We start from the raw sequence: 15,597 nt of genomic DNA on the forward strand, positions 1-15,597 counted from the left end.
GTACAGGCGGCTTTTAAAGCAGGTCGCAGTTGCCCAATATTCCCCCCCAAAAAGCATAGGCAAGCTCATTCAAATACATATTTTACTTGCCTGCTGTTGGGTCTAAAAGTTAACCCAGCTGGAACACAGTTCACTCAAGACAATCCCAGTGATCAACAAAACACACAGTGCACAAGATTGTATTTTTACTTGCAAGGGGAGCCGGACGGAGTGACAGAACTTACTCCTTCACCCGTGCTCAAACGACTCCATCCGACTTTCCCCGTGTAGTTCTTTTTATTACACAGCTTAGTTACAATCAGCATACGTAAAACAATCTTGTGAGCAAGATGCAACAAATGTTTCACTGGGACATCTAGTTCCTCACGTGTTGAGTTGTTGCACATTCTCCTGCATGGGAAGACCAGAGTACCCTGTTTCCCACAGTTCCCTTGAATTACTTTGTATCACACTAAGCAAAGTTCACACACTACATGTCTGTCTATAAAATGTTGTTTACTAGAAATGAAAATCTATATACAGTTTTCCAACATTTCCCTCCTGTTTTTCATTTTTAGTTACCACGAGTCAACATCAACCTAGTACCATTCACATAATGTGTTTTCAGTATTGGTGTCACTTAGACTGTAGCATCCTTGCTGAGCTCCTCCGGGTCATGTTGGACAAGTAAGACATAGTTAGAAAACAGCCCTGCCATCATATTGTTAATCATTGATTTAAGACAAGGAATAATGCACATTGTAAATAGGCAAAGCAGAAACATGACACAGAGAATAGGTATTGCAATTCGCATTAGGATGTGCCACCATGGTCCTGAAGTCAGCCAGGACATCAAGTCGAGACCTTGAGCATTATTGTCTTGACCTATGGCCTTTTGAAGGTTACGTAGGCCTTGCATAGCTACGGATACATTAGTTCCGATTTCGTCCGGAATGTAGGTACAACATGAAGTATTTATCATCACACAAACGCCACCAGAAGCTGCAGTTAGAAGATCTAAAGCCATTCTGTTCTGAAGAACCATTTTCCGCAAAGCATTTATTTCTCTATTTTGACCTTCATGCACTATTGATGTAAGATTAATGAAAGCTCCAAGTCTATAGTCTATGGTTTCCAAACGGAGCACATTCTTGCCCACTCCCAGCCAGGGAAAGACTGAAAGCAAGACTTTGTTGCCGGTTGACCAATGTTTGTGTTCATCAGGGACATCTGAGCCCCAGACTGCATCATGTGGTTTGAACTCGGGAATATCTCTTTTTCTTCTCGCACCCATCTTTAGTTGACCTGGACTTGCATTGATTATAATTGTATGGTCAGTCACGAATATGGGCGCGCACACGCCCGTCCAATTGGCTGGCAGCATCAGATATGCATCTCGTCCACACAACCACCATCCACCTTGCACCAAATAAGTGCCGTTTGAATTTGCATTTATTTTTACTGGAGCCCCTTCTCCACTGACCATCGTTTGATCACAGTCAGCAGTCATATCAAGACTGCCTACAGGGACTGAACCATTCTCTTGACAATAACACATGGCATGTTTTCCAGTTAAATTCATAAACACTTTCTGTGGTCTTAGTTCCCCTTTGATGGTGTAGTTGTAATTTATCCAGAACATGGTGTCACATATGCCATTTTGTAGTCCCACTGCGTGGGAGACAGTGTCATCAATTTTGATACTTGAATGTTGATAACCCACGCCAGCAAAGCTCGCCAAACATTTACTTTGAGTTTTGTTCATTTGTTTCCCATACAATGCAGTTTGTTGAGCTGAGTGAGGCATAACTGAACACACATAACAATTGCTTCTGTTGTAAGTGCGAGTTAACACTCGAGCATAAGAGTACCACATGTTAGTGTCTATTGGGTGTTTAGGGTCCTCAGGAATCCAGTCATGGTTGGTATGGTATGTCCATCGTCGTGATCGCTGCAGCCCTCCTGCTCCTGACCATGTCCACAGCCTTAGGGATACACCTAAAAACAGTCCTGTAACCACCAGACAGAGTTTTCCAGCCATTCTAAATGAGTGTGGATCAGTTGTTTTCTTCACTGGTTTGAGACCTAGTGTGAGCTATGTATCACACTGCCCTTTGTAGCCAGACTTCCACCACTACTCGTTGTCAGCTGGGAAATGTGTTACCGTCTTGCAGTGGCTGAGATGTATCCACGTTGACCTTTCAGCGATTTTCACTGCTGTGGGAGTCGACAGCAGGACCTGGAAGGGGCCTTCCCAGCGTGGACTTGACCAACACTTCCGCTTTATGACTTTTATCAGGACCCAATCTCCTGGTTTGGCATGTCGTTCCTGTGGAGAAATAACAGCATTCGGCAGATCATTTGCACTCACAATTTCTTTCTCTTGCAACATTTTGCACATCCATTCTGCCAGTGTGGTCTCTTCTACTGCTTTATTTTCGTTTGCTGCAAACACAGGTAATCGAAAGGGTCTGCCTTGGACTATTTCAAATGGAGTTAAACCATTCCCTGTGGGTGTGATTCGCATGTACAGCTTGACTAGGTCTAAACAGTCTGGCCATGCTTTCCCCGTTTGCTCCATTGTTTTCCTGAGTCTTAGTTTGATTGTCCCATTTGTTCTTTCCACCAGCCCAGCACTTTGTGGGTGGTAAGAACAATGATTTTTTAATGTCATTCCCAAATGCTGTGCCATCCTGGACACAACATCATTGACAAAGTGGGTGCCATTATCACTATACAGTTTCTCAGGAATGCCATATTGAGGTACTATGGACTTACAGAGTGCCTTAGCTACTGTCAAAGCGTCTGCTTGTTTGCTCGGAACTATTTCAACCCATTTAGAAAAAGGGCATATCAGGACAAGGCAATACTTGTAGTTCTGGCATTTGTTCAATTCGATAAAGTCCATATGTAGATATTGAAATGGGTGTTGAGCTTGCGGGAACTGACCACGTTTAGGTCTTACATTGCCCTGAGCATTGTGCTTACAACAAATAAGACATGCTCTACAAAAATTTTTTGAGTATGAATTAAATCCAAATGCATAAAAATGCTTCTGTATCGTATTAACCATCCCTCCTGTTGAGACATGGCAAGGCCCATGGCTCAAAATTGCAGCTGTTTCATATAAATTGCGTGGGAGGATTGGTTTACTATTTTTGATATAGAGACCATTTGAAAGGATGGCATCATTTTGTAACCACAGTTTTTGTTCTGAGATTGGAGCATTTGTTTGCATTTCTTTAAGGACTTGGTGGTCAATGTGGGGGTTTGATGTCGTCTCTTGGAGCATCAAATGCATCCCATGCAAGCCTGTTGCTGCTTCCTTGGCGGTTTTGTCTGCTAATGCATTTCCTTTAGTGACGGGGTCGCAACCTCGGGTGTGTGCTGCACACTTGCATACGGCTATGCTAAGTGGCAACAGTACTGCTGTTAAGAGTGATTTCAGTAAACCAGCATGTTCTACAGGCTTCCCAGTGGAGGTTGTCATTCCCCTCCGAGCCCACTGCGCAGCAAAATAATGTAAGGTGGAGAATGCATATTGGCTGTCTGTATGTATTGTCACTTGTTGTCCTTTTGCCGCTTTGCATGCCTCTGTAAGAGCTATTATTTCTGCAGCTTGTGCAGACAAGTGGGAAGGCAGTTTGCCTGCAGTAATAATATTCCTGTCATCTACTACTGCAAAGCCTGTCTGCGTTTTTCCCTCTGGTGTCTTAGAACTTGATCCATCAACGTACCAGACCTTCCCTTCTGCAAGGGGTAAGTCAGTGAGGTCTGGGCGTGGTTTACATACTTGTTCTGTTTCTGTTTGACAATCATGTTGTGTGCCATCTTCTGATGTTGGGATTAAAGTTGATGGATTAAGTGTGGTGCAGCGCTTGATTGTAAGGTGAGGTTGTGACAGCAGCGTGGCTACAAGGGATAAGTGTCGTGCTGGTGACAGAAACGTCATCTTTGTTTGTGTCATAAGGATGTCTACTGCATGTGGCACCAGTAGAGTTAATGGGTGGAACAACACTACTTCCGCTGAGCAGTGTACTGCAAGTGAAGCTGCACACACTGCTTGTACACAAGGTGGTAGTGCGCTTGATACTGGGTCTAAACGCTTTGAGTAATATGCAACAGGTTTCATTTTTCCTCCACATTCTTGTGCTAACATGGATGTCATAAAGTTGCTTTTGCAATCCACAGTCTGTACAAATGGCTTATTGTAATCAGGAAGCCCCAGCACTGTGGAACTGGTCATTGCCTGTTTCAGAGTGATCAGTGCAGTTTCTGCAGTTGGTGTCCACTTTAAACTTTCATTCATGGACATGGGTGTGGCATACATTAGGTCTAACAATGGCTGTGTGATCTCTGCATAGCTTGGGATCCATGCTCTGCAGTAGTTACACAGTCCCAGAAGTTGCATCATTTGTCTTTTATTTTCTGGTCGTGGAGCCTTAAGCAAGGCTTGTTTTCTTTCGTCTTGGATGCGCTTCCCTTCTCTGCTAATAAGATGGCCTAAAAATTTCACTTCCTCTTTTACCCACTGTAGTTTTGAGAGTGAAACTTTGTTTCCTGTGTGGGCCAAGTGTTTGAGCAGTGAGACTGAGGTGTCTCGGCAATGTTGTTCTGTGTCTGCTGCTACCAAAATGTCATCAACATACACAAGCAACTGTGAATGAGGTGGGATTGGAAAGTCTGCCAAACAGTTGTTTATGGCAGTAGAGAAGATGGTTGGGCTATCACAGAATCCCTGTGGGAGGCGTGTGTACGTGTACTTTTTGTTGTTGTACGTGAACCCAAACCATCCTCGTGACTCAGGGGACACTGGTATGGAGAAAAATGCATTACTCAAGTCTATCACTGTGAATCTGGTCTTGTCTGGTTTTAGTTGATTTAGCAGTGTGTGTGGGTCAGGCACATTAGGTGCTGTGCTTTCCACTGCTTGATTCACAGCTCTAAGATCTTGTATCATTCTCCAGTCCTCAGAATCTGCTTTTCTGACTGGAAAGATTGGTGTGTTGCATGAGGCCTCTGGTGCCTCTTCCGCTACCCCCGTTTTGATCATTTCTTCAATTACTGGTCTAATACCTGCCAGAGCATCTGGCTTGAGTGGATATTGTTTGATTCTGGGTCTGTAATGAGTTTTGGGTGTGATTATCACAGGCGGCGCTGTTGTCATCAAACCCACATCTGTTTTGCCTTTTGACCACACCTTTTCAGGTACATCCTGCAATTCAGGGTGATCAGCTAGGTCTATCACATATCATTCAGTTTGTTCATCAAGTGGATCATCCAAATGAATATGAGGTGTCAGGGTGGTAACCCATCCTAACTTTTTCCTCAGAAGGCCATTACTCTCATTTCTCTCCCACCCCTGGTGACTTTCTTTCCACCCCAGTGTTCTCTCCCCCCTGGAGACAAGTTGTTCTATGTCATGCCATGAGTCTCCTTTTGCTTTAGTTAAGGACATATGGGGAGTGCTCATATTCCATTGTAGTCGTTTTGACTCTTCAGGTATAAGTACACTGCAACCTGTTTTCCCCTTGGCATCTGTGTAGATTGCTCTGATGGTCACTCTTTGTGGACCTAGTTTGGAAAACTGCTTGTCAAATGTTTTATCAGGCCCTGGTGTATCTTTATACCTAATTGTGACATGAAGTTCTTCAGGTTTGTGTATGTCGTAAGGCTCATCCTGTACTGTCTTGGCTAGTGCTAACAGCTGTTGCCCCGTTCCTGCAATATCGGGTGATGACACGTCTAATGACCAGTAATAGTGAGGCACAGATGTGCCTTGTTGGACTAGTACTTGTTCAGGAGAGATTTCATCTGGTCCCACAGCCACCATACCATCAGTGGTTGGTACTATGGAAATCCGTAATTTTGCCATCATTTCTCTTCCTAATAAATTCACAGGGCACTGTGGTGCATACACTACAGGTCCTTTTCCGCTCTGACCAGTTAATGGATCTCTGAACCATAAAGGACATGTCACACTTTGAACATTTACTTGGCCATTTGCTGATTTTACATAAATTTTTTCGTTTGACATTCTAAATCCTGCAACTTCTTGTTTAAGTACTGTTTTGTCCGCTCCCGAATCACAGAGAAAAGACACTTTTTGTCCATTTACTTCAATGTCTCTTATGGGTTTTTGTTTTTGTGTGGAGAGGCTTAACATTATTTGTGGAATGTCAACCATATACAGGTCGCCTGGAGCAGGCCTTTCCGCAGTGGGCTGCTCCACCTGCTTGCTTCAGCTGGTATAATCGGGGTTGTATGGAGGCTGAGACTCAGATCCTCTGGGGTGGTCACACCCTCCTCCACTATAGCAGTCCCGTGCCAGATGACCAGGCTTATTACATTTCCAGCACTTCATTTCTCTCCTGAAACCTGGAGACTGTCTGTTCCAACCCCTTCCTCCACCCCGACCCCTGCCTCTGCCACCTGGGCGTCCCATGTAGAAAATTTGTGAATCACTTGCATCATCTACAATGAAGGCAGCTGCTGCAGCCTTTTTCTTTTTGCCTGTTATTACATTTTGCGCATGTTGTGCCCAATTCATGCACTCTGTGACTGTATCCGTTGAGTGATTCACATTGTGTTTTCTGATAAAATCTGAAATTGGGTGAGTAAAGCCGGCCATCAGGGCTTGCTTTAATTGTTGTTGGTAGGCGGTGTCTGCACCCCCTTCTTCTTGCAATCCACTGTGCTGCCTGAATACAGTTTCCAGGCGGCTCCTGTATTCAAATACATCCTCTGCTTCCTTTTGCTTACACTGAGTGATTTTGGTGTAGTTTGGTCGCACTCTAAATATGTCCCTCATGCGGCCATACACTGCGTCTCTCTGCTGCGTAAGTGCAGCTGCATCATGGGCTAGTGTTGTGTCATCGTTGGCTAACCCTGTAAACTCGCCCCTGACCCGAGCCCAGTCATATGTCAGACACCTCCGAAAGGTGACTTCCATTTCTGAGCCATTCAGTCTGTATGAATTACAAAGCTGCCTGTGCTTGTTTATGAAATCACCCACATTAACCCTCGCATCAGGCAAACTTTTACAAGCATCAGAACACTCAGCATCAGTCCATGGCCTGAATACATGTATGGTTCTGTTTTCATCGTCGTCCACACCAAAGTGTGGATTTGCCACTTCCATCATGGGATAAATCCCCATTGGCGGAGGGTCTGGTCGTGGCCCGCAATTGTTACAATCGTCGCCACCGTCAGCCACTCCGTATTTTTGTTTTAGCACTGTGAGGGACGGGTAGGTCCCAAACACTTCTGGCTTTTGTTTTTGCACTTTTGACCGTGTTTTCATCAAACTTTCTGGCTTATTGAATACTAATTCTTCTTCTTCTTCTGCTCTTCGTATTTTATGTGCATCTGAAGTGGCTCCAGTTTCATCATCAGGTTTAATTGCTACCACTGCTTGCAACGCTGTCTCATCTCTCCTTTTTTTTCTTCTCTGAGCTTGCTGGAGCCACACTATTGCCATTTGAAGCTGCAATTTTTTTTTCTCTCTCTGCTTTCCTCTCTTACATGCTACACTCACACGGAGTTTGTCCACCAGCGCCTTACAATCGGCTTCTATCAATTTGCCCTTGAACCCATATTTCTTTTCCCATTTGTCCAAACACATAACACTGTTATTACAGTATTGTTCCATATATTTACAATCCCCTTCTAGGGCAGGTTTGCTTGTGCCGCCCCCCATTATGTCAACTTGTCGTCTCGTACAGGCAACGTGCCTTTTTAGAGACCTAAAACATTTAATCCACTACTTTGTGTACTTCAACAGGCCACGGATTTACGTTAACACCGTTAGGTTTCAGTCCGTGCTGCTGCTTCCACTAGTGGCATTCACACTCACACTTGCTCATTCACTCTTTTTACTCTCCCTTACTGCAGACACGTGTATTAACCTCCTTCTGGCGGAGTAGCCCTTTTTTTACTCTCCCTTACGGCGGAGAGGCCTATTTTATCCTCCTTCTTGGCGGAGTAGCCCTTTTTTACTCTCCCTTACGGCGGAGATACCAATTTAACCTCCTTCTGGCGGAGTAGCCCTTTTTACTCTCCCTTGCGGCGGAGAGACCTGTTTTAACCTCCTTCTGGCGGAGTAGCCTTTCGTACGTTTAACCGCGGTTATAGAGTCGCTCTCTTACCTTATTTCAGTGTTGTTTTGTCACTGGAGCTGTCTCTGGATTCCGTCAATCGTCGTCCAACGAGGGAAGATCAGACAACTAATCACCGGCCTGGCTACGAATTCACGCCCCAGGTCTTTGTCAGGCGTCCTGGACGTCTGGCTGTCGACAGACTTCGGTGTGTCCTCTCCCTCCTCGGCAGACGGCGATGTGTTGGAATCCGGCTCGAAGGACCAAGAAATGTTGGGTCTAAAAGTTAACCCAGCTGGAACACAGTTCACTCAAGACAATCCCAGTGATCAACAAAACACACAGTGCACAAGATTGTATTTTTACTTGCAAGGGGAGCCGGACGGAGTGACAGAACTTACTCCTTCACCCGTGCTCAAACGACTCCATCCGACTTTCCCCGTGTAGTTCTTTTTATTACACAGCTTAGTTACAATCAGCATACGTAAAACAATCTTGTGAGCAAGATGCAACAAATGTTTCACTGGGACATCTAGTTCCTCACGTGTTGAGTTGTTGCACATTCTCCTGCATGGGAAGACCAGAGTACCCTGTTTCCCACAGTTCCCTTGAATTACTTTGTATCACACTAAGCAAAGTTCACACACTACATGTCTGTCTATAAAATGTTGTTTACTAGAAATGAAAATCTATATACAGTTTTCCAACACCTGCTCAGACAAAAAGTAAGTAGGTAAGTAATTTTTATTTGTACAGCGCCTTTCACAGACCAGGGTCACAAAGCGCTTTACAGGTACAATAGAAAAAAACACAGTTAAGAAGTACATAAAAGTATAAGTTTAAAAAGGCCAAAGAACCTGAGTGAAAATCATAGCATTAATGATTTCAATAAAAATAAAGGGGACGGGGGGGTCACAAACTAAAGGAAACCTGGCGTATTTTATTACATGACATATAATGATCACTAATTAGCACAAATTAATGATTATTTTTTTATGTTTTTTTGTTTGTTTTTTAGTTTTTTAATGATTTTATAGCCTTCTTGTGGCTTTATGTAGCTGTAAAGCACTTTGAATTACCTTGTGTACGAACTGTGCCTTGCCACTAGTTTCACGGGAGCCGTGTGCAGCCTCTCAGCGCTCGATTGCTTTTCCCTTGGAGCTAATCGATAGTGGAGCCGAGGCTGTCGCTGATGCAACCCTCTGACAGGTCCACTCAGCCGGTTTCTCTCACCCCCTTCTAACTGTAAGAAGCTACCCTCCGAGGTATGTCTACATCTTTTACAGTATGACTTTGAGAGGGCGCGATATCGCTGTTAAATAAGCGAAAAACGTAACCGTTAGCTAGTGCCGCTAATGTCGCCAACGTAGCTAGCAGATGGCACTTTTAAAGCTGCACATGGTTCTGTTGCTAACTAGCTATGTAGAATTAGCTGGCTTCTTCGTTCATTCATGGTGTCATCGGTGAGCACTGCAGTTAGGTTCAACTGAATCTGGTGTAGCTAACGAGACACCTCTGTGTCAATTAAAAGGTTTGGTGTTTACATGCTCTTTCCTTCCCATTGATAAATGGCGACACGGCTGCTTTAAACGATTACTACACGTTAAGGCTCGGTGGTCATTTGACAACAAGTTAAAGCTGCTTCCTCTCTCTGAGAGACTGAGATCAACATTAAACCCAACGTGATGTGGTCGGGCGTGTTTAGATTGAAATGAAATGCCTAATTCGCTGTTCTTTTGTAGTCAGAGGGGCCCCGCGTCATGGCAGATCAGCTGAGCCCAGACGAGAAGTTCAACCTCATCACCAGGAACCTCCAGGTGGGACATGCTAACATGTATTCTCAGTCACTAACGCCCTCGTGTGGCTCAGTTTCATCAGGATCTGTGTGTTGCAGGAGGTGCTTGGAGAAGAGAAGCTGAAGCAGGTTCTTCAGGAGAGGGAGCTGAAGGTGTACTGGGGCACAGCGACCACAGGAAAACCCCATGTAGCTTACTTTGTCCCCATGTCCAAGATAGCAGACTTCCTCAGGGCTGGCTGTGAGGTGGGTGGATTTCATCAAGTCTCTTGTCCGTTGGAATACGGCTGTATTTGTTGTTTCTCTCAACCAGTCCTGCTTCACGAATAGGGCTGGGTATCGTGGCCAAATTCCTAAATCGATTCGATTTTGATTCATAAGATCCTGAATCGATTAATCACGATTCATATATTGTATTTTATCTATTATTTTCACCATAAACAACAGGTTTTAAGGGCAAACTTGTGAATTGGACAGTTGAAACTTCAGCTGTGAACACAACTGTCTCAAAAGTGCCATTTTAAAATTATAAAGGAATTGAACTACAACATTCCATCACTGCAAATTGTATTAAGGCATTGTTTCTTAATGTGCAAAAATGATAATAATAATAATGGCTACAAAACTAAAAGTAAACTTAAATGATCTAAAGTCAAGTCCTGTTATTGTGACTTTTTTTCTCACTTGGTAATTGTGAGATTCTTGTGCAGGAAAAGGAGCTCATTGACGTGATCTGGGGTTAGGCAGCAGCTCCTTTTTGCAGTGACAATAGCCGCTTTCGGACAGAGCCGTTCTAAGAACGCAGTTATCAGAACTGTCCTACTCGAATTTCGTTCTGATAACTGTCCTTCCCCAGCGGAACTGTTTCAGTCTGCATTCGCACATGAGTCGGGACTGATTTGCCGCGCGCAGCCGTCTGTGTTAGTGACGTGTTACGTTAGCCGTTTAGTGCCACATTCAACAACAAAACAAAACAAAACTCGGTAAAAGTAAGGAGAGAAGAAAAAACGCCACAAAGAAGCTAACATGGAGAGTGGGGAGGCCACCGTGTTTATGGTCTGCATGATGGTGATATTAATCATGGACGATCACATCAGGCGTCTAATATCGAGGCTGGAAGAGCTCACAGAGAGAGTCAGGAGACGATACTTTTTCATTTCATGAAGGAAGGAGAGCAGAGCGCCGGAGACAAAGTGTAAGTTTAACTTATTAAACACGCACAGGTTGTGTCTGTGTCGTATGAGGAAACATTTCAGCCGTGATAGCATGACATGGGGCGTAGCTACCGACAACCAAACACCTCCGTCAGATGTGTTCTATAGAACCATGAAAAGACCCGACCTCAGAGAAGGAGCTGAAATGGTTATAGGAACTGAGGGAGAAAGCCCCGAGTTCCTGTATGTCCGAACACGGGAGGAAACGGCCCCGCGGATTAAAAGGTTATTAGAACTGCCAAAGGTTCCTACAGTCCGAAAGCGGCTAATATCACCCGCAGTGGAAAACACCCTTTCCCACTCAATACTGGTCCCTGGGACACAAAGGTATCGCTGCGCCAGGCGAGCCAACAGTGGATACGCACTCATCAGTCAGATGTTTACGTTGCACCATAACATGGATCGAGCACACGAACGAGCTGCTTGAAGCCTTCGTTTTCCACTACCGAGTACGGGCATAAACCTTTGCAGACAAAAGCTGCGATGGCCTCTGTTATCTTTCTGGCCCGCGGAGAATCGGCTGGTAATGTTACTGATTCCCTCAGTTTCTTTTGTTTTGCACCGACGGCTTGTTGGCGGAAGCTAATGTTAGTGTAGTGTGATACCTTGTCAAGTGGTTTCTGAGGTTTGGAGTATTTCGACAATAACTGACCTCCGCTTGGCAGACCTTGCAAACCACTTTGGTTTCATCCAGCTCTTTGTCCTTTGTTGTTTTGAATCCGAAATGGTTCCAGACTTAAGTCGGGGCGGCTTGCTGAGCGGAGTTTTACCTGCGTCGGCCATCTTGCAAGCTTGTGCGCTTGAATGAGAAGCGGACGTAAACGCACCACTGTTGCATCACGCACGAGACTACCGGGGTTAACGTCATGGGAAAAAAAAATAAAAAATCGATCTCATGCCCTACAAATCGCTTTCGCAAAATTTAAAATGAAATCGATTGAATCGTTTTTTGTTTTTTTTTACCAAGTCCTATTCACGAATGCTTTGGTTTCCGCCTTCTTTCTTCAGGTCACAATTCTGTTTGCGGACTTGCACGCCTTCCTCGACAACATGAAGGCTCCTTGGGATCTGCTGGAGCTCAGGGTGAAGTACTACGAGCAGGTCATCAAGGCCATGTTGGAGAGCATTGGTGTTCCTCTGGATAAACTGCGGTTCATCAAAGGGACCGAGTACCAGCTCAGCAGGTTACAGACCGACAGAACGAGCGCTTTTCAAACTTAGCCTCCTCCTAAAACATGTTTGTGACTTTGTTTACTGAACCTGTCCTTTCAGAGAGTACACTCTGGATGTGTACCGCCTGTCCTCCATGGTGACGGAGCATGATGCCAAGAAGGCGGGAGCTGAGGTGGTCAAGCAGGTAGAGCATCCTCTGCTGAGCGGTCTGCTGTACCCGGGACTGCAGGTAATAACACTGTTATAGATGAACTACTAGAATCATCACACAACTAAGCCGTGGTATATTGGTTCTCCAGTTTGTCCTTAATAAAACATTTACGTTATTCTGGCAAAAAAAAGGGTAAGATATTCGCTTTAGACTTTTTGACATTAAATCACTTTTTTTTTTTTGTCCTCAGGCTTTGGATGAGGAGTACCTGAAGGTGGACGCCCAGTTTGGAGGAGTAGATCAGAGGAAGATTTTCACCTTGGCAGAGAAGGTATATTTTGTGCTTTTTGTTCATCCAAAGGATTTCTCTGCTGGCTTTTGTGTGGCGGGTCTCACGTCCTCTGCACCTAAACCGGAGACCAGAGAGAAAACTTTAAGTCCTCTGGACTGCTGTAGCCTCTGCCTGCGTGGTTTGGAGTTTAGTTGGACACTGTTGGACACTCGTCTATACGCTCAGATAAAAGCCAGAGTAGACTGGTCATTTTCAGCATGCACACATGTACCTTTCAGAAGTTTGGACACACCTCATTCAAGACGAATGCATCATTTCTGCTGAGAAAGCCTTTATTCAGATATAAAAAATTGCATTTGCTTCTCAGTTTAGGAGGAGTTGGCGTATTCAGATGTTTTTTTTTTCTCTTTGGACCGAGACCGCAGTATAGGTGACATATAGCACAAGGGACATCCTGTAAGTAAGCTTAAATGTGTATTGAAATGGTCGGAGACTTGGTTTGATGAACTGCTCACACACATCGCAGACACCAGCGTACAATTCCTCCTCGTTGTTAGCAACTTTGTCCGTAATGCATTTAGAAACAGAGCAGTTAATGTTGTATGTAACACAGTGTGAGCAAACTTCCCTTTTGAAGAGCTGGAATAGGGATGAGGAGTTCCAGCTAAATCAGTTAACACGCTGGTAAGCTAAGAGCATGGAAAAACTATCTATATATATCTATATATCTACATATATATATCTACATATATCTATATATCTACATATATATATTTGAAAAGCACCATCTGTGAGTTTTACTGTGAATTAAAACACAGGACTTCATGGTACGTTCAAGGTACACTTTGTAAATTCTCACTACACTTAAATGACTGACTGTTGTCTTTAATGTCTATTATTATTATTTTGTTGAAATAATTCAATTTTACTTTGCATAGCAGCAGTGTTTACAAATGAAATGACATTTTTGCTAATACAGAAGACCCTTATCTTAAAAAAAGAGATTTCCTAACCATGATGAATGTCTTGCAGTATCTGCCCTCCCTTGGCTATGCAAAGCGCGCTCATCTGATGAACCCGATGGTTCCAGGACTGACGGGGGCCAAGATGAGCTCTTCGGAAGAAGTAAGGCCGCAGCTTATTTATTTTTTTATTTTTTTTATATATATTCAGGAAAGATATAAAAGTTAGGATCTACGCGGAAACGTTTCCAGCCACGTACGGCCAGATGTAACTTTATCAATTTGCGGCTGCAGGAGTCGAAGATCGATCTACTGGACTCCAAAGAGGACGTGAAGAAGAAGCTGAAGAAGGCTTTCTGCGAGCCAGGAAACATCCAGAATAACGGAGTTCTCTCTTTTGTCAAACACGTCCTCTTCCCTCTACGAGGAGGTAGAAAACTGCAGAGTGCACTCAGTCTGTTGCCGCGGCGTCACACTTGCTCTGTGCATGTTTTGAAACATTTACGAGATGAAAATTGGGGACATTGTGTTTCAGATTTCTGCGTCAAAAGGGATCCCAAGTGGGGCGGAGACAAAATTTATACCGTCTTCGAAGAAGTGGAGAAGGACTTCGCTGAGGAGGTGAGCTACAGCCCAACTGGATTATCAGAAAAACAAAAGCTCTGCCGATACGCTGAGTTTTGTCCTCATGTGCTGGTTTGACCAACTGGAACTGGCTCGCTCATTTCAGGTGATCCACCCAGGGGACCTGAAGGCTTCTGTGGAAGTCGCACTGAATCAGCTACTGGATCCGATCAGAAAGAAGTTTGAGACTCCCGCGCTCCGCAAACTCACCAACTCTGCCTATCCCGATCCCTCAAAGACAAGTCCGTGTTTAACCGTCGGAGTAGTTTCACTGAAGCGGGAACCCGTTTCAGGTTGAGACTAAACTCTGGTTTTGCGTGTTTGTTATCAGAAGCGGGAGGAAAAGGTGCAAAGGCAGGAGGGGGAGGCGGAGGGGAGGACGATGAGCTGGCTCCCTCCAGACTGGACATCAGGGTGGGCAAGATCATCAGTGTGGATAAGGTTAGTGATATCAATACATAATGGGATCCATGTGGAAGTGATGCAGCGATGTTTGTTGCCGTCTGCTTTCACTCTCCTCTCTGTCTGCAGCATCCTGACGCTGATTCGCTGTACCTGGAGAAGATCGACGTGGGAGAACCGGAGCCGAGGACGGTCGTCAGCGGGCTGGTGGCCTACGTTTCACGGGAGGAGCTGCAAGACAGAGCGGTGTTGGTCCTGTGCAACCTGAAGCCGCAGAAGATGCGAGGGATCGAGTCTCAAGCCATGCTGCTCTGTGCCTCCGTGTGAGTGTCATCGCCGTTTCTGATTAAAACAATAATCTTAGCCGGTCTCTTAGGGTCACCTTTTGACTCGTTTATTTCCAGAGAAGGGGATCCCCGGAAGGTGGAGCCTCTGGATCCACCAGAGGAATCGTCGCCAGGTGAACGGGTTTTCGTGGAGGGATACGAGACTGGCAAGCCAGACGACAGACTGAACCCGAAGAAGAAGGTGTGGGAGAAACTACAGGTAACAGTCTCTCTACCGGAACTCAAACACATTGCTTAAATATGTACACTTCTAAAATCTGTGAGATAAAATCGTGTGTATAAAAAAATATTTTCTTTTCTCTAGGTGGACCTGAAGATCTCAGACGAGTGCGTAGCTCAGTGGAAAGACAAAAAGCTGATGACCAAACTGGGACGGATCACATGTAAGACGCTGAAAGGAGGCAACATCAGTTAAATACACACATTACAGACATCACTGCCGCTGCCGACCACCTTCATCCACAAATCGCCATGGCAGCAGCATCAAACTTCATCTGGGTGTTTCTGGGAAGATGATGGGACATCTTTGCCAAACGTTTTAGATGCTTCAGACTGGCTTAGA

The 15,597-nt window shown here is 44.7% G+C and overlaps 1 protein-coding gene across 1 annotated transcript; it reads left to right on the forward strand.

Moving 5' to 3' along the window:
* The first annotated feature begins 9,215 nt into the window (after positions 1 to 9,215).
* Positions 9,216 to 15,483, forward strand: yars1 (tyrosyl-tRNA synthetase 1). The gene is made up of 14 exons (XM_075449979.1): positions 9,216 to 9,340; positions 9,818 to 9,892; positions 9,970 to 10,116; positions 12,093 to 12,268; positions 12,357 to 12,486; positions 12,659 to 12,739; positions 13,733 to 13,825; positions 13,957 to 14,092; positions 14,198 to 14,283; positions 14,393 to 14,528; positions 14,618 to 14,727; positions 14,818 to 15,011; positions 15,093 to 15,234; positions 15,340 to 15,483. Exons 2-14 carry the CDS (start codon positions 9,836 to 9,838, stop codon positions 15,448 to 15,450), a joined length of 1,599 nt encoding a protein of 532 aa, XP_075306094.1. The 5' UTR covers positions 9,216 to 9,340; positions 9,818 to 9,835; the 3' UTR covers positions 15,451 to 15,483.
* Positions 15,484 to 15,597: the final 114 nt, after the last annotated feature.

Source organism: Odontesthes bonariensis, chromosome 18 (assembly GCF_027942865.1).
Source record: "Odontesthes bonariensis isolate fOdoBon6 chromosome 18, fOdoBon6.hap1, whole genome shotgun sequence".
Classification (NCBI taxonomy): Eukaryota; Metazoa; Chordata; class Actinopteri; order Atheriniformes; family Atherinopsidae; genus Odontesthes; species Odontesthes bonariensis.

Bases quoted from the DNA above. Each gene is read 5' to 3' on its own strand.
- yars1 (XM_075449979.1), top strand. From the start codon at position 9,836: ATGGCAGATCAGCTGAGCCCAGACGAGAAGTTCAACCTCATCACCAGG. The intron at 12,269-12,356 runs GTTACAGACCGA...CTGTCCTTTCAG, and splicing joins ACCGAGTACCAGCTCAGCAG to AGAGTACACTCTGGATGTGT. The intron at 12,487-12,658 runs GTAATAACACTG...TTTTGTCCTCAG, and splicing joins TGCTGTACCCGGGACTGCAG to GCTTTGGATGAGGAGTACCT.